The sequence below is a fragment of the Trachurus trachurus genome (assembly GCF_905171665.1).
Source record: "Trachurus trachurus genome assembly, chromosome: 13".
NCBI lineage: Eukaryota > Metazoa > Chordata > Actinopteri > Carangiformes > Carangidae > Trachurus > Trachurus trachurus.
The window spans coordinates 21,374,456-21,401,088 of NC_139892.1; the positions used below are offsets into that span (position 1 = coordinate 21,374,456).

The following is a 26,633-nucleotide window of genomic DNA, read 5'->3' on the forward strand; positions in this document are numbered from 1 at the left end:
TACTGCTCACAATTTCTCAAATTCTCTTTATGTTTACCCATTAACTTACACTAAATATTTACGCTGAGATAGGTCAAAGTAATTTTTTATATGATTAAGATTATAACCTCTTATAATCAGAAGAGAATTATAAATAATAGAAAATAAATGACAGAACACAATTATAAATGATAAACCAGGCAGGATTATGTTGTTGTGATTTATGCACTGGATGTGTGTGAGAGTAAGACAGAGATAGTCTCTCAGTGTCACACCATGGAGGTCAGTATTGGCGAAGTGGTGGTGGTGGTAGCGGTGTTGTAGAACATTCGGTGAAAATGGAAAAGGAGGGATGGTCTGCAGGGGCCACACAGGAAGTCCAGATGTCTTTCTCTAAGGCAGGGAAACACATCAGCATCCAAACATACATAGAAAGGAGTACCCTCAGAAAATGTGGAGCTACATCACTGCCAACGTAAGATTTCATGGGCGATGCCCGAACTAAGCAGAGGTGAAGAGGCTTCAGACGGGGCCCCTATCTGAATAAGGAGACAAAAAGGAGAATACATCTTCTCACAAACAAATCAGTTTGTTGTTGCTGTATAAGTTCAGCTTTTAAATGTACTGATAAGATGCTGTTTATTAGTTTATTGGTTTATTATAGATCCCCATTAGTTACTGCCTCTTCTTCCTGGGGTCCACAGTTACAATACTAAAATTTTAAAAGGTTTATATACTCAATGTGAAGACTTTAAGGGAGCAGATAAAATGAAGCATGATAAAGTAAGAAGACATGACTCAAGAGAGCCATGGCAAAAAAGAAAGAAAGAATATGTTGTGTTATTACTGGATTTGTATTTGTAAACTAATGTAACAGAGGTCTGCGGGTATAGCCACAGTCACGAGGTACCAGTGAGGAGAAGTGACGACATGTGGCGGTCACTCACCCATAAAGACGTGCAAACCCACTTGCCAAGTGGTCACTGACCTCTTGGCGAAATGGTTTGCATCATCGTCCGTGGTGAGGCAGAGCCGGGTTCGAAACCCACTCAGGGCAGGTCAGACGACATCGGTCACACTAAAATAACTCTTCTTCAGGCTGAGAAATTGACTTTGGCACCTCCGAGTCTGCATCACACCTCTCATACACAGTGTGTTAATCATTGTGTCATCTCTCTGTGTACAAAACACTCTGCTTTTCCGCTTTTTGAGGGGTAGCAATGACCTTGTTGTCACAGGCAGGAGCAGGACACGCTCAGCTTAAGTTACCAAAGGAGAAAGAAATAATCATAGTGTAGTTTGTCTAAGGATCTGTACAGCATGTGATGCTGTACAGGCTTGACCTTGGGGCTATCAGGCTACAGTTCAGGAAAGAGTTTGGATAACATTTATTACAAAGCACTGAATCAGCGAGATGAGCTGTCACAGGCAGTAAAAGTCATTGACTGTATCTTCTATCTGAAAGGAGAGCAGTGGTAATAAAACTGCACTATATGGTCATGTGATTTACTCAACATGCCGTAAACATAAAATGTTGTTCAACAGTGAATAAATGTAAAGAATGGTTAGTCTGTTTACGTGTCTAAAGGTGGTTGAATCAGTGCATTGTTTCCCAACCTATAGGGTCCTGTAAAGAAACAACATTAGCAACAGTTGTTTAACATTTCATTTCATTTCATTACATAACATTTAATGTTGATTTAATTTTATCATCCAGTCAAACACTGGACCTCAAAGAAAAATATTAGGCAATTTACGGTTAACCCCACTAAGCCAGATTTCCTGTTTACATCCAAGTCATGGAAAGTTGTGTAACACACAGCGACAGGTCTCACGTTCTGTCTTTGTTGAAGAGCACAGTGGCCCTGCTGGGTATTTACCACAGAAGAACCAGCAAGGTGAAGATAACCTGCAGGAGCCCTCAGCTCATCCTACACAACTTTTTGTACTCATCTTTCATTACCTACTATGCCTCCTCCCTGTCACTACCTTTCCTTGTGCACATCCACAGGATGTGTTGGTTTCCACACACAAAAAAACTCCGGGCCATGAGATTTACTCGAAGCCCAGAAACGTAAACTGCAGCCACAGCAATGCCAGATCCCAATCCCAATCCCAACACCATGTTGGGGAATGAGAATCCGAAGAAACTTGCAAAGTTGGTCATAGCCTACCTCAATTTTCTGGGAAGAGTCTGTTTATGATAAAGAAAAACACAATGAGATCAGAACTGCCACCAAACAAAAACAAACAGTTTTTTATGGGTGAGTGAGTTAGCTTCAGTACCGCTACTACTACTTCACCTCACTGGTCCCTCATGACTGTTAGTGGTTATAGCCGTTACGCTTGGGCACTTGGTGTGCGTGTTCACGGGCTTAGTGTAAGTGCGCAAGTATGTCCCATTTCTCCAACGACCAAAAGTGCAGCGCGCTTGATTTGCACTTTACCCACACTTACGACCACACCTGAGCGATATTTGGCCAAGTATAAATCCCACAATGCACCAAGTCTGCCGTCGCCGGGAGCCACAAGCCACGTTTGGGAAATGCCATTGTATAAATTTCAATAAAATGAATTTGACTTTCTATCTCATAATTATGACTTTTTAATCTCATATTTTATATTCTTTTATAGGCTTTGTTTAGTTTTACATCTGATCAATTTTTGACCTGTTATAACGTAATTATGAATTGTCTCTATTGATTATAACTTTTCTTGGGCTTACATTTATGATTTGAATCTTGTGCATAGAGACACTTTTGGAGTAGATGAGACTGTGATCCAGCAGCACTGTATATTACAACTGTTGCTGTGCTGTGTTTGTATCAGAGTTGTAGTGTGCACAATGGCTCTCAGATGACAGGCTTCACTTGTCAAGTAGTCTATGTCCCGATTGCTTTTTAATATCCCCTGCGCTTGGCCACTTAATATCATGCTTGCACACTATATGCAAATGTACACTCCTCCAGCAAAACTTCACCAAAGTGTGTGCGTAAACAAGTGCACTTAGCCAAGTGGAGAAATGGGTGTGAGTTTTCAGGGGAAGAGTGAGTCAAGAGGAGGGTGGGTTCCTACAAATTCGAATTTACATACAGATCCGAAATTACATAAGAATGTGATCTAGAAATAGAATCTGCAAACAAGAAATTGGCCTCTATGTAGCTATATTGGTTGTGCTCCTTTGGTTGTGTGCGAATCACATTCATCAATCTGGCCTTTCAGGGTGACACTGCATGGGTGTGGTGTTGTTCCAGTGAGGGTGGCTCCTGTACCTCCAATGCTGGCATACATAACAAACACTCACCTTTTGACAGCTTCAGCTCAGCATGTAAAAGACATCACATCAGCTGTTCAAGTTCCCATTATGTAACACGAATTAACTACTTGGTCTTCCATTTTCTGCAATCATTTAAACAATTTAAGACAAAGTTGCTACTGGAGCTCAGTAAAAGTTTAGTTTGATAAATCTCCAGCCCCAGGATAGAGGTCACCAACTGAATTTTTTCCCTTGCACTTTTTCAGAAGGCAGTTTTGGTCCCCTGCAGTTTTTACCGTCCAATAACAATGTTACGCAGAAACCTCCTCCAGGAAGATCTCCTGCAGGACAGTGATGCACCGCTGCTCATTCTCTTTCTCTGTCGGACACCGGAGGTCCGATTGAGAAGGGAGACAAGCCGCTCCAGTACCTGTTCAGGTGCAGGTGGTCTCCACAGCGGAGTTTTGACCACCAGGACCTTTCAACCAGTGATCACGCTTGTAATCAGTCATTTCTCACAGTTGCAATTCATTTTCATGCTGTTAAAAGCAACAGCAAAGGAATTGTGTGTTTATTCATAAATATAACTATACAAAAGATATTACCATAGTCTAATATTTTCTAATATTGCAGGTCTGTTTAAAGTTTGGGTTATCTACAGAACAGTCTCACTGAATCAGAACCGAATAGGATCTGGGTGGTTAATGTATTTGTCTAAACGCAGTGTCTGTGAATATTATTTTCTTCATTCATTGATTAATGGTCAGTAGCCTAAGTTTTGATAATAGCAAAACAATCTACACTGATTACTCAATAAATAATCAGTAATTTCTTTTTTGTACTCTTAAAGAATACAAATAACAGCAAAGAATATAAATAACTAATCCTCCGCTTGGAAATATGGTAAATGGTAAATGGTCTGTATTTATATAGCGCTTTACTATACCTGAACGATACCCAAAGCGCTTTACAGTATATCATACATCGCATTCACCCATTCACACACACATTCACACACTGATGGCGGAAGCTGCCATGCAAGGCGCGAACCACGGCCCATCAGGAGCAAGGTGGGTAAGGTGTCCATTAACCCAATATGTTGGGTTAATGGATGCAAATACACGCATTTGACACCAGGCCCTCCTACTACAGAGCCGGGGGCGCATTAGGGAAATGTCTAAGGGGGTGTCAAAAGTTGTGTCATTGATATGGACCAGTGTCAGCCGTCTCTGGGGTCTCAGGGCCCTAGGCTATTGCCTGGTTTGTCTGCCCTGTTGCAATGCCTCTGACCCAGAGACTTCCTAACCACAGATGACCTCAACTCCGAACAGTCTGGTTTACTATAATAGTATAACTGATGTTCCTTTCTAGGCTATTCACCAACTACTTTAACACTAAGGTCCTCTGTAATTAATAATAATAATAATGGTTTACATTTTATATAGCGCTTTTCACGATACCCAAAGCGCTTTACAGAAACCACTATTCATTGCCCACTTAAAGTGAACACCTGAATAGCTTGACTGGCTGCTGTCATGATGAAGAAAAAAATGACAATAAGCATTGTGTATGGATAACCATGAATTGTGGCAAGAGGAAGAGGACAGAGTTTGTGGTTGTTGATCTTCAATTTTATGGGAGTGAATGAGCTCCTGAACATGACCTTGCTTTTCAATTTACCCTGGTCAAAGATAACATGGTACAAAAGGGTCACTGACAGAGACCTTTCCTGGACATGTTTCAGCTATACAGTGCGAAGATGCAATAAATACGTTCAGGCTGATGCCTTCAATCCTTTTTGTTTATCAGAAGTTACCTCTTTCCTTACATGGCAATGTGTGTTGGTGCAGTGTTGGTCTGTTTTTTTTTACTTTGTGGATTTAGGAAATTAGTCCAAGAGCTGTGTTTCGGAAGTTAGTAAGTTATAACCAAATCGGTCTGCTCTCGATATATTCCCCTTTCACAATGAGCCTTGCTGCTTCTCGCTCCTGCTCTTCAGTAGAAGAGTGACATCATAAATCACCTTGATTAAATCAGTCCTGATTTGCTTCATTAACTTGCCACTACAATCTCTCCTACCACTTCCATTTTACATGTTCCCTCAAGGCACTGTGGTCTTTGGACTGCTTACTTGTGGTAATCAAATTACTCCTGGATTTTAAGCTTAAACACTAGAAAGTAGGCTGCTGAGTTAAGCTAAAATAGTGGCAACAACAGTAGAAGTAGCAATTATATATCATAAGATCTTAGTGTGTTCCTATTGCAATAATTATATTATCCTAAATGATAACAAGGCTGATATTGAGCTTTGTAATTTTACTTACACTGTCTACCTGTCTGAAAGGTGAGGAAAAATACTTGAAGCATAGTGAACTGGACCGTTGTGATGAAAACTGTGGTTTAATAATGTTTAATTTCTACATCCTTCACAAAAGATTTCTGGCTGTGGACATTTGTAGTGTAGAGTTTATTTAGAAGGGTCACTGGTTTCTGTGTTTACTTAAAGCCTGAAAATTATTTAGTCTTTGGCTTCAACAGCACTGAGAAACTTATCTGCTCATGTTGATGTTATGACTTGTCAGACATGACTGGCATTTTGTAGAGCAAAAATCTGTATAGTGCTATTATTAGATCAATTTTTTTATGTTTTTCTGTGTTTTTGTAAAGGAAGGGACAGATACAATGAGATATTTCATTGAATCTAAGTCGAAGACGGACATTGTAGTAAGATGATCTGGGGTGGTCTTGTCAGGACATTTATCAGCTGTCACATCTTTTTCAGCTGAGAAACAGCTTCCAGTGCCAAACAAATAGTGTCTCTGGTCAAGCTAATTTACTAGTATTATTAAACTTTACACTTTAAAAATCAAAATAAAGCAAAGTCAGAGTGAAATTCAATAGCAATAAAACAGTATAAAACACACAAAGTTATATATTAAAAGCTAATTTAAAAAGGTGAGTTTTGAGCATGGTCTTGAATGTAGGGAGGTGTGTGCAGATACGGATGGGTTTGGGGAGTGAGTTCCAGAGGGAGGGGGCAGCGATGGAAAAGGCTCTGTCCCCCCAGGTTCGGTGCTTGGTCCGTACAGGTGGTGAGAGGATGTTTCCTTCCGAATAATTCCGTGGGTGAGCAGGCGTGCGGCTGAGTTCTGGATGTGTTGCCTGCAGTTTATTGAGGAGTTTGGATGGTGAACCATAGAGGATGCTGTTGCAATAGTCCAGTCTGGATGTGATGAATGCATGGATGAGGGTTTCTGCAGCAGAGAATATGAGTGAGGGGCGGAGACGGGCTATGTTCTTGAGGTGGAAGAAGGCGGTCCTGGTGATGAGATTAGATTACTGTCCAAGATGATTCCAAGGTTGCGGGTGTGTGAGGAGGGAGACAGAGTGCAATTATCGAAGGTGAGGCAGAAGTTGTGGGTGGTTATTGCTATTATTAATAATAGCACTAGTATTCAAATAAACAAAGAGGTAGAGGTGGGGCAGAACAGGTGGCATTCCTTTACAACAATTGCATGACCCACAAATTGTCTGAAAAAAGACTGCGGCATCTGAGGCCACAGTTTATATACTAAAAAGATTACAAATTAACTTTTGAGTGTGGGGGGTCTACGTGTAGAAGGTGTGTTCCTGTGTGTTTAGAGGGAAGTGGGTTAGCTAAGCAGCCAGAAGCAATAATCGTCAGGAAAAACTAATCTTTTGATCTTGACAGTGTGATGTGATGTGAAAGCTGCATTGACTGCACGATGTGTAAAGTAAATAAAGGTGACCCCTATAGAAGGCCTATCCAGGGCTAATGCGTCTAGACAAAGACATTCACAAGGACAAGCACTTGATGTAGCAGTGTGCAGAAGGAGCATGGAAGGTCAATCTGCTGTCTTGTGCATAACTCATGTGGGTGTAGCTAACTCAGAAAAACAGTGGTGTACTTCCAAAGAAAAGCTGAAAGTGGTTGAAATGTGGACAAACCAGATCATCCACCTACTGTGTGAAGTGTATCATAAGAGAGAAAGTGTGATAATGAGTGTGTTACTGTATCTGAAAGAACCCTGAGCTGAGGGTGAAACTGTGTGGGGAAAAACTTTATTTGTAAATAATCCTTTTAGAGATTAAAAAAATATATATTGAAGAGTTTTTACAAAAAAAACATTAACACAAAATACTTTCAGAGATCATGCCATAACTAATTGTTTTACTATCTTGTATGAATATGAAAATTGAAATACAAACAAAATAGAAATGATAAAAAGCATTCAATTAATTAGTAGTAAAATGTGGGCCAAAGCATCAGAGAGAGAAATCTGAATGAGGCTATGCAAAAATGTACAGGTCAAAAAGCCGGTGCATATTCTCATTTTTCCAGGTCATAGTATTTCAAAGGAGGTTAAATCGAAAGCAACTGGACTTAGTTTTGTCTAAGAAGACGGTTTCACCTCTCATCCAAGAGGCTTCATCAGTTCATGTACGCAACTGACCAGGCTGGGACTGGTCCAACTATCTGGTGTGGAGACTCACTATTTAACCTCTTGTGTGGGCGTTCACAAGGGTGATGATGTCACTGGTTCCCTTTTGTGCTCCAAGTGCCAACGACAGTCGTTTAAAGGACTGCCTTTGATGGAAGTTGGTTTCGACTTCGTTAGTGCCCTATTGTGTTATAACGACAGTCGTTGGAGTCACTTGCCACTTGTGAACAGTTGTTGTTCTTTGAGGCTAGATTGTTGAATCTCCTGGGAAGGGATGAAAGGGCAGCATTGTAAATTGGAGATAGATGGTGTCTGAGGCCACCTCCCCTGTTGAGGGTTGGTTTCTCTGCTTTTACATAGATGGCTTCTTTTACTCCTCTTTCAAACCATCTGTCCTCTCTGTCTAGGATGTGGACATTGCTGTCCTCAAAGGAGTGGGCTTTCTCCTTGAGATGTAAATGGACAGCAGAGTCCAGGCCTGAGGAGTTAGCTCTCCTGTGTTGGGCCATACGTTTATGCAGTGGTTGCTTTGTTTCCCCAATGTAGAGGTCTTTGCATTCCTTGTTGCATTGGACTGCATACACCAGATTGCTTTTGTGGGTGTGTGGTGTTTTGTCCTTGGGATGTACCAGTCTCTGTCTGAGTGTGTTGCTGGGTTTGAAATACACAGGGATACGGTGTTTGTTAAAGATCCTCCTGAGTTTTTCTGATACTCCAGACACATATGGAATGACTATGTTGTTTCTCTTGTTTTGTCTTTCTTTCTCAACCACTTTGCTGGTTTTCTTTCTGGAAGCAGCAAAAAAAAGTACAGGTCAAACATTTTTGCCTGCATTTTTCTGATGGACCATCTAATTGCATCCCTTTAGACTCCCAATTTTTCATTTTGTGAAGAAACTGATGACATTTTTTTTTTGAAATTTAAATGAATATGCTATTTGCATTTAGGGTTAGGGTTAGCTTATAAGTATTTTTTCCTTTTTCTTCAAAACCACTGTGAGCCTTACATCCTAAAGTCTGTAAATATTTTATGTGGCATTTACAAAGTTTACAGGTTCAGCAGTGCAACATACTATTCTTTTATTTTTCATGTTTGAGATGAACATGCTCAAGGCCAAGAAACAGTTCTTCCCAGATGAGGACGTGAAGGCACGCAACTCATGATAATTAAAGACGTCATGAAAAGAGCACATGACTTTACCTGAAAGTCTAACAGTGAGGAATACTTTTCTCAGTTTCTGCTTCTGGGGTCAAATGGCAATTTCTTTCACCTTTAGTCTTAGTTTAATGAAAACCTGCTCATCTTATCTTGTACAGGGGCAAGGCAGCAAAGCATTACAAACTGATGTTATCTAAGCACACAATTGTTCTAATTATATTCTATGAAGTGAAATTAACCTGTATACCTCCACACAATGTACAAAAAAATATTGAATGGACTGTTGATCATTTAAAAATCCTATCTTCTGTTGTGATATTTACCCCAAAATCGTATATTGCTATAATGTTTGGGATATTGACATTTGCCTTAGACATATGATAAGCTTGTGACAATCAGTTTAATAATGAAGCATGTAATCAACTTTACTATAATTGGCGTAATTACTGTGTTTTGCTCTTACAGCCCAGAGAATGACATACACATGACAGGGGAAGTAGCAGTTACACACAGGGACTGAGTGTACTGGTTGTTTGATAAACAATTGGGATATCTGGTCTTCGTACCTAGTGTAACTGTGATAGTCAGCTGGCGGGGGTTGTGTGTCTTGTCTTTTTCTCTTTCTCTTGTCCCTTGTTTAATAGGAGCTATCAACAGCTGATTAGCACCAAGCATGAGATTGGGGTCAGACACGAGGTCATGGCGTATGGACTCCAGCCAATGAGGATGCACATTACATCAATTACATCATATCTTGCATTTGTGTAATCAGTAACTATAAAACCGGACAGGGACAGGAGACAGCATCAGACTTCGTGAACTGGTGCTGCTGCTGTATGTAATCAGGGAACTTAGTCTGGTCCGGAGCTCTGTACACAATCTCTTTTTCTAGTTGATTCTGTTAGCAATAAATTTTGGAAAATTTTGTAACTGAACGTCTCCTGCGTACTTCATCAAACGAACACGCGAGTTCAAGGACTGGAACTCTTCAAATGGTGACCCCGACGTGATGAAGGCAGGACTTTAACAAAAACGGAGAAATTGGACTTATCTCAGCTTTGGGTTCTTTGACTCAGACAACCCAGGCACAAGGACAACTGCGAGGCCTCGACTAAACAAAGGGGAAGCAGATCCCTGTTGGACCAAACATCTGCACATTGGATTTAAAACAAAATTGACAGTTGGCTTTTGTGTCTGGATCATTGTCTGTAGAGCAAAGGAGTATCTGGGAAAAGACATCGTGGTGAACCACGGCGGAGGCTGTAACCAGTCTCTGGGAAGGGTTTGGGACCCCTCTGGGTAAGTTTGATTTTTTTCTCTTTGGTTTAAGTCTTCGGAGGGTTCACTCCTTTTTTTTTTTTTTAATACTTTATTGTTCACTCCTGAACACTCGGAAAGTGTCTGGGACCATCCGAGGTGATTTGTTCTCTTTGGTTTTATCTCGGGAGGGTGTAGGACCTCCTGAACCCTTGGAAAGTGTCTGGGACCATCCGAGGTGATTTGTTCCTTTGATTTTATTTTAGGGAAGAGTCTGGGACCTCCCGAACCTTAGAGGAGTGTCTGGGACCACTCAAGGTTTTTTGTTGACCTCTGTAGAGCGTCTGGGACCTCCAGAGGGGATTTGGCTTAAAGGTTTTCTTAGAAATTGACTGCTAAATTTCTCTGGACTGAGTCCGGGACTCTAGGCTTGTCAAGGACGCTCACGCGACGTGACACTGTAACTGGTGATCGCAGACCCGTGTGTGAGGGCAGTCCGGGGTGCGGGGAGTCTGTCTGGTGCGTCAGAGAAGGGACTAAGAATCCCACACCGGGTTGGAACTCCCAGAGGCTTGGAGCCCTGAAATTGCCGGTGTTCGCTATTGACAGAGAGTAGTGGAGCACAGTAGGTCATTTAAAGGATCAGAGAAGCAAGCGGGAAGCGGTAGTCTAGGGCGATTGCTGCAGAGTGTATTAATTTGTTTTCTCCGTAATGGAAGTTAAGCTTGTGATTCTCAACTCATTGTAAGAAATACCATATTGGAGATATCCAGTGAGGATCCGAGAGACTGAAGTGGGTTGGTGGCCCTGGTTCGAGGCCAAAAATCCCAGAGGAAGGTACACCTTGGTAATGTGTGTATGTGGCCATATCATTGTATGTTAGTATTACCGTGTGTCAGAATGTACTAAGCGTCTGAGTTGTTAAAGAGTGAGTTAAGTGGAAAGTAGTAAAAAGTGAATGTTTGAATGTGTTAAGATAATTGTGTGTCAGTAAGAGTGTGTTAAGTGCAAATCAGTGCAAAGTTAATGTTTGAATGTGTTAGTATTGTTGGTGGTGGAAAAGAAACAAACAAACAAGCAAATAAGGGTGTTGCGGATAATATTGTAATTTTGTACTCTGATAACAATTACAACATCACACCTGGGATTCACAGAAGTCAAAACAGTGACACACACACACACACAGAGCAAACACAGTGACGCACTCACACACAGTGACAAAACAGGGTGCCACACAGAAAAGCCAAGATGGAAGGGACGCTCCCGTCCTTAAAAGAACAGTGGAGGTTAATTAAACAACAGGTAGTCAGTGGACATGTAGGACATTACAGACAAACAATGGGTGAGCAGTGCAACGCAGTGTGGGCCGAATTACTGGTAGAGAACAGTGATTGCAAGACAGAGAGTTTGTGCGTCCTATTTGCCCAGCTAGAGACAGCAGCAAAGCGAGATTTGGAGGAACATGAAAAGCACCAGCCAAACATATTTCAGAGGAGGAATTGGGAGAGGGAGAGGGACAGGAAGGATCAGAAAAGAGCACTGATACATCAACTCACCCTAGCCTGTCGCGCTCTCTCACAACACACAACAAGGACAGCAGTAGGAAACATCAGAGATAAAGAGCTGCAGGCCCAAGGCCCCTCTGCCAGCCCGACTGCACCATTGTATACACACACACAGACAACCCAGCCACACACAGCCGTGCCTCCATCATATTATCAGATGCCAGCTCTGATGCTAAAAGGGATCGTCGAAGCAGAACAGGTCAGTGAAGAGCTTAGAGAAAAATACTTCGAAGAATTGAAGTCACAAACAGGAAGAGAGCTACTGTCATTTCAGGAACAGGTGGAGGCGCCCAAAATACGCACAGCAACACCAATTGACCTGACACAAATGGAGACGCTGAGACTAGATCAGATTGCCAAGAACAGGCAGGCAGGTCAGGAGACAGGCTCAGGGATTGAGGATGAGCACACACCATCAACCAGTACACCATCTCATACCCCAAAATCAAAACTCAGTGCAGCGGTCAGTAACAACGAATACACAAACACAGCCCCGCCCGCCCACACGGTTGTACCATTCGGCTCTAGAATTCAGAGGGAACACCCGTCAGTTCCACCTGTGCCCCAATATATAGGCGGAGCCATAGACCAGGCGTTGGGGGGGATAATGGACGAACTCAAAGCATGTAAAGGAGAATTAAATAAAGTGCATCGTGAACCACTGAAGGACACCACAAAAATCCCGGTAAACCGCATTGAGCAGTCTATTGATAACGATTTTGAGCCCATGTTGCAGTTCGATCCCCTAGACCATAACGCAGTGGAGGAGGAGGTAAGTCTGGTGGAGATAACGGCCACGAATTATTCCCTCAGGAGTCTAGGTCTTCCTCCAAAGGCCGGGCTGCAGCTCCCACTCATACAGAACCGCAGGGGTGAAACAACGTATCAACCTTTCACCTTCACCGATATGAATGGTATTCTCGACCAAATGCCACCTCCAACCGAGGGCGGCGGACCCTGGATGACAAAATTCGCTCAACTAACAATGGGGTACACACTGGCTATGGGGGACTGGAGGGCGCTGATGGGGAGACAGGTGGGGGAGTGGGAGGTAGATCAGATCGAATCCATGGCTAAAACAATCAACTTAGGCCAAGGGGAGCCATTTACCAAACATTCAACCAATATAGGAACCGCCTTGCGGTTAAAGTACCCTGTTCCCCAGGGGGCGATGCACGCCCTAGTTTTCAAAATAAAAGATGATGAAAGTGTCCAAGCATTCCTGGTAAGAAGCAAAACTCAGTGGGCAGATGCCGCAGGTACACATCCAGGTTCTAATGAGCTGCAGATGTCATTGTTTCGTAAAGCCGTGATGGAAGGTATGCCGGAGGGCGTTAGATCCGCAATGGACGACAATCCAGACCTGCTCGGTTGTGACAACGCGAGGTGGGAGCAGCATTTGGCGCACCACTTGAAAAACATCGTAAAATAGTTGAAGCCGCACAGAATGAAGCAACAACGGCACAGACACAATTAATAAAGCTTCAATTAGACTCCGCCCGTAAATCGTTCAATGCAGAAAAGAAACAATCAAAACAGATGACGCAGCAACAAGGCGCGGTCGGGGACACTATAGACTTTGAACCCAATCTGACCGAGATACAACCTCATCAACACCCACAGATGGTAGCAGCGACCGGGGGGTATGCGGGCTGGCGGGGAGGCTCGGCGGGTGGCCGGGGGGGCTATAGGGGAGCAAGAGGAGGTCGGATGCGGCAGCGGGACAGAACCGGTTACGATGAGTGCTTTTTGTGTGGGCAAAGGGGGCATTGGGCCAGGGGCTGCCTGGCCCAACAGCAACAGCGAACGAGTCAGCCCCTGCATCGGGCTCCTAATTCAGCTTCAGCGCCGGCTGGCCAGTACCCTCAACATTGACGGGGCCCAAGAACGCTTGAGCATGTAGGTTTGACAGACCACTACATGGACTTGACAGTGGGCGGCGACACTATGCCCTTTTTGGTGGACACCAGCGCAAGGTACTCCACCATTGTTTTTGAAATGCACCCTGCCTCCCTATCTAAAGACTATGAACTGTTCTATTCCCTCATGGTCCACCACCTCACACATGATGTTGGCAGAAGATAAGTCTCCAACCACCACCACATGGGCCGACATCTACTGGGGCCTGATTGATGCTGAACATCGTACACACAATGGCATCTTCTCTCTGTTTACCCGGTGGCGCCCCTGGTTGCAGTCCCTGCACCCCTATGCTCTGCCCGCTGATCCCTACCATGTCACTCTATTCTACGATCGTGATGGTGATGAGGTTTACCAACAGGCCTTTTATCAAAACATTCACGGGGCTACTTGGCACACCGGTACTGATTCTATTCTAATGGGTCCCGAAGGTGTAGCGGCTGCGATACAGTTAACATCGGAGCAGATACAGTGGTACGAGATGGGTACAGAGGCACTTCCTCATGTCACCTTCTCGTACACACCGACCACCAGGCTAAAGATCTCGGTCCCATGTGTAAACGCTTGGTTGCAGCTTTAGACTGGGTACCGACACAACTACGCGGGGTACTGTATTCGCCGTCCAAAAAATCATACAAAATCGTGCATGCTACTCGGGATGTTGTAACTCTTGAACATGGGCAAATTGAGAGGTTCCACGGTCGCGAAAAAAACGACCATGAGCTGGCGGAGAACATGCTTGCACTTCTCCCGCCCGACTTATGGTCCCAAGGACCCACTGACGTGGGGTTCTGTGCGAGCGCGGCACCGGTTACCTTCCAACACAAGGCAACACAGCACATATGGCAGTCACAATACCCACACAAAGCTGACGCTGAGTCAGGCATGTTGGATACCATAGAAGGTCTGCTCACAGCTGGCGTGTTAGAACCGTCCAACTCCAGGTGGAACACACCAATCCTACCTGTAGAAAAGAAAGACACAGGCAAATATCGCATGGCACATGACCTCAGACAAATCAACAGCATCACCACCACCAAGCCGGTGCATATTCTCATTTGCCCAGGTCATAGTATTTCAAAGGAGGTTAAATCGAAAGCAACTGGACTTAGTTATTTGTCTAGGAAACCCCAACAGTCCCTGTTCCTAACCCCTACACCGCCATGTGTTCGCTCACCCCACAACATAAATGGTTCTTCTGTATCGATTTGGCTAATGCATTTTTCTGTCTTCCACTTCACGATAGTTTGAGAGACGTGTTTTCCTTTACCTATCAAAGGTCAAAGCTTAGGTACACGACACACAGGTTTCAAGGTCTCTCGGAAAAAAGTTGCAGGCAGTCGGTCACATTCTTGGGCAGAGTTATCTCCACACAGGGCACCTCCGTCTCCGGCGCACACCGCTCATCCATCCTATAACATTCGCGACCACACAATGTGAAAGAGATGCTGTCGTTTCTGGGTTTGGCTGGTTTCAGCAGACATTTTGTCCCTCAGTTCTGTGACCTCACCGCTCCACTTCACACTCTAGTCAATGGCCAGGGCATGTGCAATCTCACGGCCCCCTTGACTTGGACGATGGAGGTGGAGTCGGCTTTCATCCTTCTTAAACAAAGTCTATCGCAAGCTGCTGACCTTGCCATCCCAGATTATGCCGAACCTTTCTTCCTGGATGTTTTCTGTAAAAGCACAAACCGTGGACGGGGGGCTTTTCCAGAAAAAAGGGGGAAATAGACAGGTGCTGATGTACGCTAGCGCTGTTCTCGATCCCACCGAAGTGCGACACCCACCTTGCACGCGGCAGGCAGCAGTGGCAAAACTACTAAAGAAAACTGCACACATAGTCATGGGCCATGCACTAACAGTTCTGACGACACACACAGCATAGTAGCATATGTAAATTCAGCATCATTCACTATGACATCATTGAGACAGAACAGACTAGACAGGATCCTGAGTGCAGCACACATAACATACACCCACGAAGGCATCAACATGGTAGACAGCATGAGAGAGGGAACACCACACCGCTGTGAGGAGAGAGTAGAAATGGTCAACAGGTAAGGTGGTGAACATCTACACAGACTCAGCGTACGTGACAGGGGCAGTGCATGTAGAGCTAGGGAAATGGCAGAGAGCAGGGTTCAGAACAACAGCAGGAACACCAATCAAACACGAAGTCAGATAGTGTGACTCTAGCTTGATAAAAGATGTAGCTGCAGAGTCCTTTAATCTGTCACTTAGGTCTGTTGCATTAGATACACGCCTGACCAATACACACAAACACATATGTTGCTTATCACAGGTCAGAAAATTGATTGTTTTGACCCACCTGGCTGAACAGGGCCACAAAATCAGCTTGTCCAAATTACAAGTTTGTTACCAAAGAGGTCACGTTTCTGGGTCATGTGATCTCAACAGAGGGCAAAATCCCTCTCATCCAGAAGAATTGAAGCGATACAGAAAATTCCTAAACCAGTGACAAAAAAACAAAAACAAAAAAACAGGTAATGTCATTTTTGGGCATGACAAACTATTGCAGACAATAGGTTGCTCATTATGTTGAGGTAGAGGCACCATCAGCAGCAATTGCTCATGGAGAAGGCCTAAAAAACTAGGACTCTGTCGCTTGGACCACTACAAGATCATGGGGAAAACAACAACCTGTGGCTTATTTTTCATCTGATGCAGGTCTGCCTCATTGCCTCAGGGTTGTAGCTGCTGCAGAGAAAGCAGTTATGGCATCATGTGACATTGTGGGATACACCGATTTGACCTTGATAGTCCCACATGCAGTATCTCGGATCCACTCAAGCAGAAAAACTCGAGTGATGTACTGTTTTAAACCATGCTAATCTTTTGCCAACAGCTGAGGATGGAGAGCTACACAACGGTGTGACAGTCATAACTTCTGTTTGTTCCCCTAGGCTGAATTTTAGAGACTTGCCTATTGAGAATGCTGATTTTGATGTTTTGTTGATGGTTCAGCTTCTAGGGATCCAGAGACGGGTAAAATATTGCAGTTTTTGCCACCACAACACTGCACGATACAGTCACTGCACGACCTCTTTCATCTTCACACTCATCTCAGGTACCTGAGTGGGTGGCTTTGACGGAGGCGTGTAAACTGGCTGAGGGCAAATCTGTCAATATTTGCACAGACAGCAGATACACTTGGGGTGTGGTTTCTGATGTCCACCATCATGTGCTGGTTGCTGCTCTCTTGGACGCCATTTTGTTACCTAAACAAATTGCTGGGGGTAAATGTGAAGCTCACACTAACAACACTGATCCCATCTCTCTAGAGAATGCACGAGCGGACACGGCTGCCATTGTCTCATGAGATGTTTGGTGCCTCACTAACCCACGATTCTACTCCTCCAGTTTTGACTACAGCAGAGATAGCAGAACTGCAGATTAGGGCCTCTCAGGCGGAGAAGGTCACTCGGAGAAAAGCAGGCATTAGTGGACTAAATCTAAGCTAGTAGAATGCCTCACATAATTTTTTGTGTTTATTACATTGACAAGAACATTATTATTAGTGTGGACGATCTTCCCTAGATTTTATATAGAGCTTGTGTTTTGTAATTGTTGCAATATTACAGAATGTTCCTAACATTTTTGAAAACACTTAATTTTCACTGTCAAAGGCCTCCTACAACATCTGAGTTGAGATGTTTCTTTCTTCTCTAGGTTTTACTATATTTGGGTTTGATGAAGTTAAATATATAATTACAAGATGGGGACAGAGAAGTGGGATATGTTTTGGGTTTTACATGCATTGCTATTTAATCGTTTTACCTTTTTTTGTTATGGGAGACGGCGGGACGAAAAGGGGGTGATCACGGAGACCAGGTACAGGTTCGACCAGGACGAGAATACACCAATCAGAAGGGTAAGAATCCACAGGACACCGGCTTACACTAGTATGGGGGGCATCGAACTAAACTATTGACTCACTGTGGGCACGCAGACAAAATTGGGTGTATTTAGCACTGGGGGTGGATCAATCCGGCACCGACACAATGGGACTGATCAAAGTTAATATGCTGACACCAGAACCAATTGAAATCACAACCACACCCGCACCTCAGTCACCCGAGGCAGAAATAGAAACACACAAGGTTATTGAAATTGACTTGGCCAAATTAACAGGTAAGGATATTGGTTACTGATTATACTGAAAAAACATGTGGTTGCTGGCTAACAGCCACAGCCAGGCATTAACAATCCATTCACTGACATATTTGGGTTTGGTAAATGGCGAAACTTGGTGATCTCCGTTATCCCCTCTCTGATTGCCGTCAAGAGGTATGTTGATTTTGGGTGGGTATTGTTGTGTCCCCGGTATTCGTTTTCTCTGTGTCCGCCTCATCACTGCCACCATGGAGGGGAAACACGTCCCTCCTCCTCCCTACCAGATGCCACTTCTGGGGGAGGGGGAACGAGAGGAGGAGGTCAAGATGGTGACGGTGTTTACAGAGTGACAGGGCATGTTTTGTTGATCTCAGAAAAGTCTGAGATCAAAAGGGGGATTGTTGTGATATTTACCCCAAAATCGTATATTGCTATAATGTTTGGGATATTGACATTTGCCTTAGACATATGATAAGCTTGTGACAATCAGTTTAATAATGAAGCATGTAATCAACTTTACTATAATTGGCGTAATTACTGTGTTTTGCTCTTACAGCCCAGAGAATGACATACACATGACAGGGGAAGTAGCAGATACACACAGGGACTGAGTGTACTGGTTGTTTGATAAACAATTGGGATATCTGGTCTTCGTACCTAGTGTAACTGTGATAGTCAGCTGGCGGGGGTTGTGTGTCTTGTCTTTTTCTCTTTCTCTTGTCCCTTGTTTAATAGGAGCTATCAACAGCTGATTAGCACCAAGCATGAGATTGGGGTCAGACACGAGGTCATGGCGTATGGACTCCAGCCAATGAGGATGCACATTACATCAATTACATCATATCTTGCATTTGTGTAATCAGTAACTATAAAACCGGACAGGGACAGGAGACAGCATCAGACTTCGTGAACTGGTGCTGCTGCTGTATGTAATCAGGGAACTTAGTCTGGTCCGGAGCTCTGTACACAATCTCTTTTTCTAGTTGATTCTGTTAGCAATAAATTTTGGAAAATTTTGTAACTGAACGTCTCCTGCGTACTTCATCAAACGAACACGCGAGTTCAAGGACTGGAACTCTTCACTTCCTATTTTTATGTTTGACAAATACAGTGAATACATGCTAGTCAATCATTGGTGGTTACACTTTTGTGCCGCTTTTAGCCAGAGCTTTAGGCTGGACTTAAATTCTGCAAGGCTTCCTGAGTCTCTTATGTTTGTGGGTATGAAATTCCACCTCCCTATTACTTTAATTGAGAAAGCTGATTGTCCAAAAGTTTTGTTTTTTATTTAAGGCTTTTAAGATGTGTTTATAAAGTGAGTAGGCTACACAGGCTTCAGTACAGTTAAAACACCTGGTGCCTGATGCTCACAGTGCTACAGTTTCAAATGTATCACGAAAGCTTTCAGTAAGGTTCACACACAACTTCATGAATGATTTAATCGGGCTAAATAGGATTATTACTACGACAAGTCAGGCATGAAAGCAAATGTGACAACAACATTCAAAGCATTCGAGACAAAACAAAACTTTTGCCAACCTCTTGAAGTGACTGGTCTTTGTTTTCATTTTCAACATTGCTCTGTTGTTGCTGTCTGTCCAAGTAACCTGAACAATACTAAGGTGTGCTTACATTAGCAGTTACAATAACAAGGACTTCCTCATGAATAATAGACTGGTTACACTACACAATTGAAGACAGTTGCAATATGATTACAATTCACTCATTTACAACAACTTCTATATTTTGTACAATAAACAAGACTTGGACACTGTCCTCTATTTCTACACTGTGTGTTACATAACAAACAACGAACACCTTCAATAAGATCTGAGGGTTGATAACAGTAATGTTTTAACATACATCATAGCTTAATCAACTTCAACTTAATTTGAGTCCCAAAGGGCAATTTAATTTTGCAACTACACAAGGAAAGACAGACACACATTGTAACACATGGCTTAATAATAGAGATTATTATTATTAATAGAGATTATTTAGAAACAAAATACTGAGTTCCGATGAGATGGACTAGTGCTTTTGTTCTTTGTTCTTTATTTTATGGACTGTACAAATTATCTGGAATATATATTTTACTATGACTGTTTTTCATAAGGTTTTTTTTTTTTTTTTGTAGCCTATTATATGAATAGCAGAAGGAGGTAGGAGCAGATAAGTTTTTTAACTTCTTCTTACCCCTTTTGAACATGACAGGCACCTTCTTTAGAGATAATGACATTTATTCATTGTTTTTATTTTTGTTATTTTGTTTGTTTTGTTTTTACTCTTGACATGTTCAATAAAGAAGAAAAAAAGAAGGCTACTGCAATCAACAACAAGGATGATACATAATGGTGAATGTAATTTAATAAGAGGGGCCGACCATCTCCTCCCCTGGCCAGGATTTAAAATAGATATGACTGTGGGGATCAAGGATAAAGGAGGATTAAGATGTAGTCACAAAACGTAAGTGCAGTTCACCTCTTTGTCCACGTGGCGATGCTGACTCCACACTTTTGCTGCGTTCGAGACAACTCGGACCTCGGATCTTTCTGACCTCTTACTTATTAAAAGTGCTCACGTCGGCAAAGCTCCCACTCGGGAAAGTCGGAGAAAAAAAAACAACAACCCGGCTTTACCCGAGAATGCAATCTGCTGCACCCACGCAGAACCACACCGTCAATGGTAAAACATCAATTAAATTCATTAAAAACGTGTCATGTTGTTATTTCTCTTCGATTTTTAATCTGTTTTACTTTTATTTTTAATGCTTATTCTTTTTTAATTGTTTTTTGTCCATTGTAATATTTTAATTCTTTGTGTGAAGCATTTTGAATGCAAAGTCGAACGCTTTGAAGTCGGAAATCTGAGTTTTCAACTGGGAGATTCCCAGTTCCGAGTTGTCTCGAACGCAGCATTCATGTGTTTTGAGTGTCGCTCGCTTCCTTCACTTCGCTGAGCTGACTGACTGATAAGTTGACGGCGTCAAGCTCCTCTTGTCTTTAACGCCAAACAGAAACACCGGCAGCGGCGTAACTAACTAAACACGTAACAGAAAGCAGCAGAGTTATTAGTAACGTTGACGCTGTGCATGTTTACAGTTGACCCAGTTCGACATGGACGACGAGTCGGACACCGCAGCCATCCTCCCCGGTGATGTGCTCGGTGCCGCCGCAGCAACGGCCGAACAACCGTCGGACCCGCGCGGCCTCAAGGAAGACGAGGCCGCCCACGTCGTCACAGCCACGCGCTCCGTGCTCCCACCGGTGTCCGTGGAGCCGGTGTTGTTTCTCTCCATGTTTTCCCTGGCCCTGCAGGCGCCCCTGTCCACGCAGTACCTGTGGGACCGTATCAGCGAGGACCTCGGCTACAACGGCACCAAGCCGTCGGAGTGCGGCGGCAACAGCTCCGTCACACCGGACCCCGTTCAGAAGGTAACGGCGGTCGGTCAACGGCTGTAACCGTGCACAGTGCAGCTGGAGAAGGCTAGTGCAGCTGTTGGCCACACCTGTCGGGTGAATGAGAGGAAAATCAGTGTCACATTGTTACCCTTTTTTAGTTTCCAAAAGTTTGAATACCAAATATTTATTTATTTTGTCAGTCCCCTCCTCAGCCAGTCTAGATTTGACATAGGTGTTGTGGTTTTTCATCCAGCCTCCCTAGACCTGTTGTGATGGGTTGGAAAATCAATGTCATGGCCTTTTTTGTTTTGTAACTCCCTTATCAGAATGATGTACAGTAGCCTACCAGTCAAAAGTTTGGACACACCTTCTTATTCAGTGGTCTTTCTTTATTTTTATTTTTTATAACTTTCTAATCTACATTGTAAATTCATATGTTCAACATTAAAGCTATGAAGGGGCACACATTGAATTATTCAGTAAACACAAAAGTTTCCATTAAAACAAAAGCGTTATCTGTCACCTAACCTAAACCCGATTGATTGAGATGGATTGGGATGAGTTGGAGCGCAGAGTGAAGGTAACACATCCAACAAGTGCCAAGCATCTCTGGGAATTCATTCAAGACTGTTGGAAAACCGCTCCAGGTGAGGTGACGACCTCATGAAGCTTGATGACAGGAATACAAGTGTGTATAAAGCTGGCATCAAAGCAAAAGGTGGCTACTTCGAACAAATCTAAAATCTAAAACATAATCTGCTTTGTGTAACACATTTTAGTTGACTACATAACCCCATATGTGTTCCTTCATAGTTTTGATGTCTTCAGTTTGAATCTACAATGTAGAAGGTAATAAAGAATAAACTAAGAAAAAAACATGAGAAGCTGCATGTGTCCAGACTTTTGACTGGTGGTGTATGTGTTTTTGTCAGGAGGTGGAAACCTTGACAGCCCACTGGAACCTGTACATCAGCCTCGCAGGCTTCTCTGTCGGCCTGCTGGTGGTGCCTTTCCTGGGCTCCTGGAGCGACCTTGCAGGACGCAGGCCCGTCCTCATCCTCCCCAACCTCGGCCTGGCTCTGCAAGCGGTGGTTTACCTCGTGGTGATGTACCTGAAGCTGCCCGTGGTCTACTTTCTAGTGGGCAGGTTGCTGAGTGGCCTTTCAGGTGACTTCAATGCCATCCTTGCAGGCTGCTTCGCCTACGTGGCTGATGTCAGCGACAGAAAGTCCCGCACCTTCAGGGTGGCCGTGCTGGAGGCCTGTCTGGGTCTGTCGGGGATGCTGGCCAGCATTATCGGAGGGCAGTGGCGGCGTGCACAAGGGTAAAGATAGAAGAGAGAAGCATCTTTTTTTGCACAACTCGTCTTTGCTCAGACTCTAAATCTTCTCTAACTTTTACAACCATGTTTATGTCTGTTAATAGATACATCAACCCGTTCTGGCTGGTCCTTGCCACCAACTTGGCCGCGGCTCTGTACGCCTACCTCTTTGTTCGAGAGTCCGTCCTGCCAGACCCGAGTGCAAAGCTGCTTACCATTCGCCACCACAAGGCCGTCTGGCACCTCTACTCAACGGGAGGCAGCAGCAGTGAGGCTGGTGGAAGACTTCACAGATGCAAGCTGTGGCTTTACACACTGTGTTTCTTTCTGGTGGTAAGTGTACACTCGGGCAGCAGGGAGCTGTATGTGTTGTATGAGCTGAGCTCGCCGCTGTGCTGGGGGCCGGCCCTCATTGGCTACGGATCAGCAGCTCAGCACCTGGCCTACCTGAGCAGTCTACTCGGGTTGAAGATCATGCAGCGCTGCCTGGAGGACTCCTGGGTGGCTCTGGTGGGCCTGGCCTCCAATATGACTGGACTGGTGGTCTTCTCTGTCGCTAACACCACTCAACTCATGTTCACAGGTGAGAAACTCCGGAGTGAGATGATAACCGCAAAATGTTTTGCATACACCTTGTGAAAAACAAACATCCTTTATGAGACATCGTGTTGCGTGTATAATTATTTCCTCTGTCACGCCTCGCAGTAAAATTACAATTTGTACTGAGCTTAAATTTTTTATGACCTTGCAGTATTCCTAGCGTAACTCCGTTAAGCCTTAGGTGAAAATGATCTCACGCTGTCAGACAGATGCTGTCACGAGAACAGCACAGCAAGTGACAGACTGAACAAGGCGTCAGTTTTAGTCTGTTGCCACTCCACCTGTCCTCTGAGCTATAGGCTCTGTGAAGAAATGTCTCTGCTCTTTGTCCTTGGGACTAATTAACATTGTGCACAAAGTTTACATTTGCAATGAATTGAGGGTTTCGGTTGTATAGTAATACACAAACCACTTCAGTACAGAACAAATACAAACATAACGGCATGTTGTGTTGCTTCTGGAAGTGTTGCTCTTGATTGTTTGACAGAAACATTTTTAACAACTGAACTGACCTGTTGTTGTCAGTAAAGGTGTGTTACCTTGTCGGTCACCAGGTTATGGTCTGTGTTTTCTCTTCATGGCTACGACGCCTGTGCTCAGGTCAAAGCTTTCAAAGTTGGTCGACCCATCAGAGCAAGGTCAGTGACAGATCATGTGCAAAAACTCTACGTGTTCAAAACATGAAACATTATTAGAAGTGGTGATTTGAAGATGTTAAAATGCAGCAATAGTGTTTTAATTGAAACACGTGTCCTTTTGTGAGGAGAGACAGCTTTGTGTCCTGCAGGTTGAATACATAATTGAGCATGTGTGTTTTTCTCCAGGTGCCCTGTTCGCCTCTGTCGCCTGTGTGGAGAGCTTGTGTTTTCTGGCAGGAAGTGGTGTCTTTAACTCGCTCTACCCAGCCACGCTGCACTTCATGAAGGGCTTTCCCTTCCTTTTTGCTGCCATTATCCTCTTCATCCCCGCTGGAATAATTGGGTAAATCTGCTCTTGTCTCATTGACTTTTTATTCTCTTGGTTTTTAATGGTGCATTCTGTGGGAAAAAGCGGAAAACCTAAATCTAAAATCTATTCTAATCTTTTCACACACAAAAATAGAGTAAAATATTCACTTTTTTTAATGTTTGTTGTTCTAGGACTCTGCAATGTATAGACCAGAGGAGAGACCACAGAGATGCCACAGCATCCTGACCTGAAGAAATCCAAAGGGCAGAAACATTTCACAGAGTTGAAGTTCATCTTGGTGTCAGTGTGTGAGGTGAGCAGCTCTGATGCAGAGACAATGGTGTGTGTCTGTTAGCGGGAACAATCATGACGTTCATCTAACAGGTCACACCAAAGTGATTAAGACCAAAGAATGAAGAATCAGCCTCCTGACTGACATTAGTGGAAAAAACAACCTCTTTCATCTTCAGTAAATGCTGGACACTGGGGGTTTTGTCAACTCACCATAGTGTTCACTTATTTCATTGTGACATTTATGGCAATGATGTTATGAACAAGATTCTAGACGTGCTTTCTAGATTCTAGATGTGATTTACATTTTCAGCAGCGAAGGATGTTCCTTACATTTCACTTTTGATTTCTTTACTTTCAACTGTTAAATATCACACTGCTTTTTTTAGATGTTGACTAAAAGAGGACATCCTCAGTTATACACAAACATGTCGGGCAAGCCTGCAGCCAAATGTGTCATCTGAGGTTGATGTAACATTTCAGAACGCCTGACACGGGTGTGGCGTTTAATGACAGTTAGGGATCAGTAGGTGAGGTTTTTCCTGACATCTTATACCTATTTTCATTTTCCACGTTTTTGTTTTTTCCACGGTTTCAGCATTGTGCACAATTTATTTAGATTCAGAAATCAGCTGTATTTTGTGTACAAGTCACTGCTTTGATTATACTTGGTACTTTTCCAGTGTACTCCAAGCCTGCTTGAAATCGGTGTGAAGTGCGGTACACTAACACATTCTGTTGGCTTGTTAACACAATACTTAATCAATAATGTTGGCCCACATGGGTCCAGTACTTTTTGCACGATTCTGCTGATAAACAAGCAGATATATGAAAACATGACCTCATTGGCCAAGGTAAATATAATCTAGAAATAAATTATGATGTATTTTTATTATAGGTTAAGATAAGATTTTATTGAGCCCTGGGGGAGAAATTCACAAGTTACTTAGTATATCAAGTAATTTAACTGCACTCCAGTTATTACATTTTAATAATGTAACATTATTCTGAAACAGTTTGTTCTGCAGAATGAGCAGTTCTATGTTTGGTACTGTATTTTTGATGCTATTATTTTTGTACTTTTAGTTGTGTCAAATTTTGATTAATATTTTTATTCTGTGGCATTAGTAACTTTACTTGCAGATCGTCTTTTTTTGCTAATTTGAGCCGAGTGTTAGCCACGCCTGACATGTTAGAAATGGTCCATAAAACCTCTCAAACAAAGTCATTACCAAAATATCCATGAGTAGGCAGATAGTTCATATTTAAACCCAGTAACAGTGCTCCACAGCAGAGAGGGCATAACTGCCACAGCAAGCAGGGATTACTTACACCTCCCTCCCTTCCTCCCTCCCTCCCTCTTTTTCCTATAAAACAGATAGCACAGTCCAAACTCCCTGAAGAGTCCCCCTACCCACCACTACCACAAACAACACTGGATAGTCCCTGAGCACAGGCCCACAGCCAACATGCACGCAGGGGTCACGTCCTTGTTGCACATTGAGGAAACAAGAGCTGCCAAATCAGCTTTAAAACTCACAAAGGGAAGTTACAAGGTTAAGTGAAGCATTAACCAAACTGCTGTGAATTGATCTGCATGAAGATTATTTTTGACACTGGACAGCAGTTCAGTTGAAGCATGTGATCAAAGGCTGTCCTATGCGATCAAACTGACCTGTGGCGTTGTCAAAACCAATGCAATATTATAAGTGACAATAATTTTATTTATTGGAATAAAGATGGATTATTTTGTATCATATTTTTTTAAAGATCATGAATTTGTGTCTGATTACATGCTACATGTAATTAAGTCAACTTCAAATAAAGAATTTCACTGTCAAATTTCGGCAAAGCATTTTATTTTGTATCATGTTTTAAACAAACAAAATCATGTTTGTTTCACAAGGAGGTTAGAAACACACAATGATAAAAAATATTGGAGGAAAACAACAGTAAGGTAAACTCAGATAAAATCCCTACACAACAGCTTTTGCATTTAGGCTATAGTAATGCAATTAAAATCCAGATGAGTGCTTTGGTTAATTTGAAATATTTGACATATTTAATCTGAGATTTATGTCGGTATCATCAAAGCAGGATGTCTTTTTTCTTGCAGCTTTACGTACATAGCTGGAAGACATTATTTGCAACTGTTATTTTCACAAGCCTCAGTGTTATCACATTGCTGAAAGTTGTTTTTCTCTCTACTTGTCCTATTCAGATGTTTCTACTGACATACCAGTTTCAAGACGGATAAATAATTACTAAACAGACTTAACACTTGTAAATAAAACCTCAAGTCAACATTATTAAATCATAGTTTAATGTTTGCACTAT

At 43.0% G+C, this 26,633-nt stretch overlaps 1 protein-coding gene across 1 annotated transcript; it reads left to right on the forward strand.

Annotated features, from left to right (window-relative positions):
- The first annotated feature begins 20,782 nt into the window (after positions 1-20,782).
- slc46a1 (solute carrier family 46 member 1) lies at positions 20,783-25,971 on the forward strand. The gene is made up of 6 exons (XM_083984582.1): positions 20,783-21,169; positions 22,069-22,460; positions 22,562-23,040; positions 23,612-23,695; positions 23,882-24,038; positions 24,197-25,971. Exons 1-6 carry the CDS (start codon positions 20,852-20,854, stop codon positions 24,249-24,251), a joined length of 1,485 nt encoding a protein of 494 aa, XP_083840708.1. The 5' UTR covers positions 20,783-20,851; the 3' UTR covers positions 24,252-25,971.
- Positions 25,972-26,633: the final 662 nt, after the last annotated feature.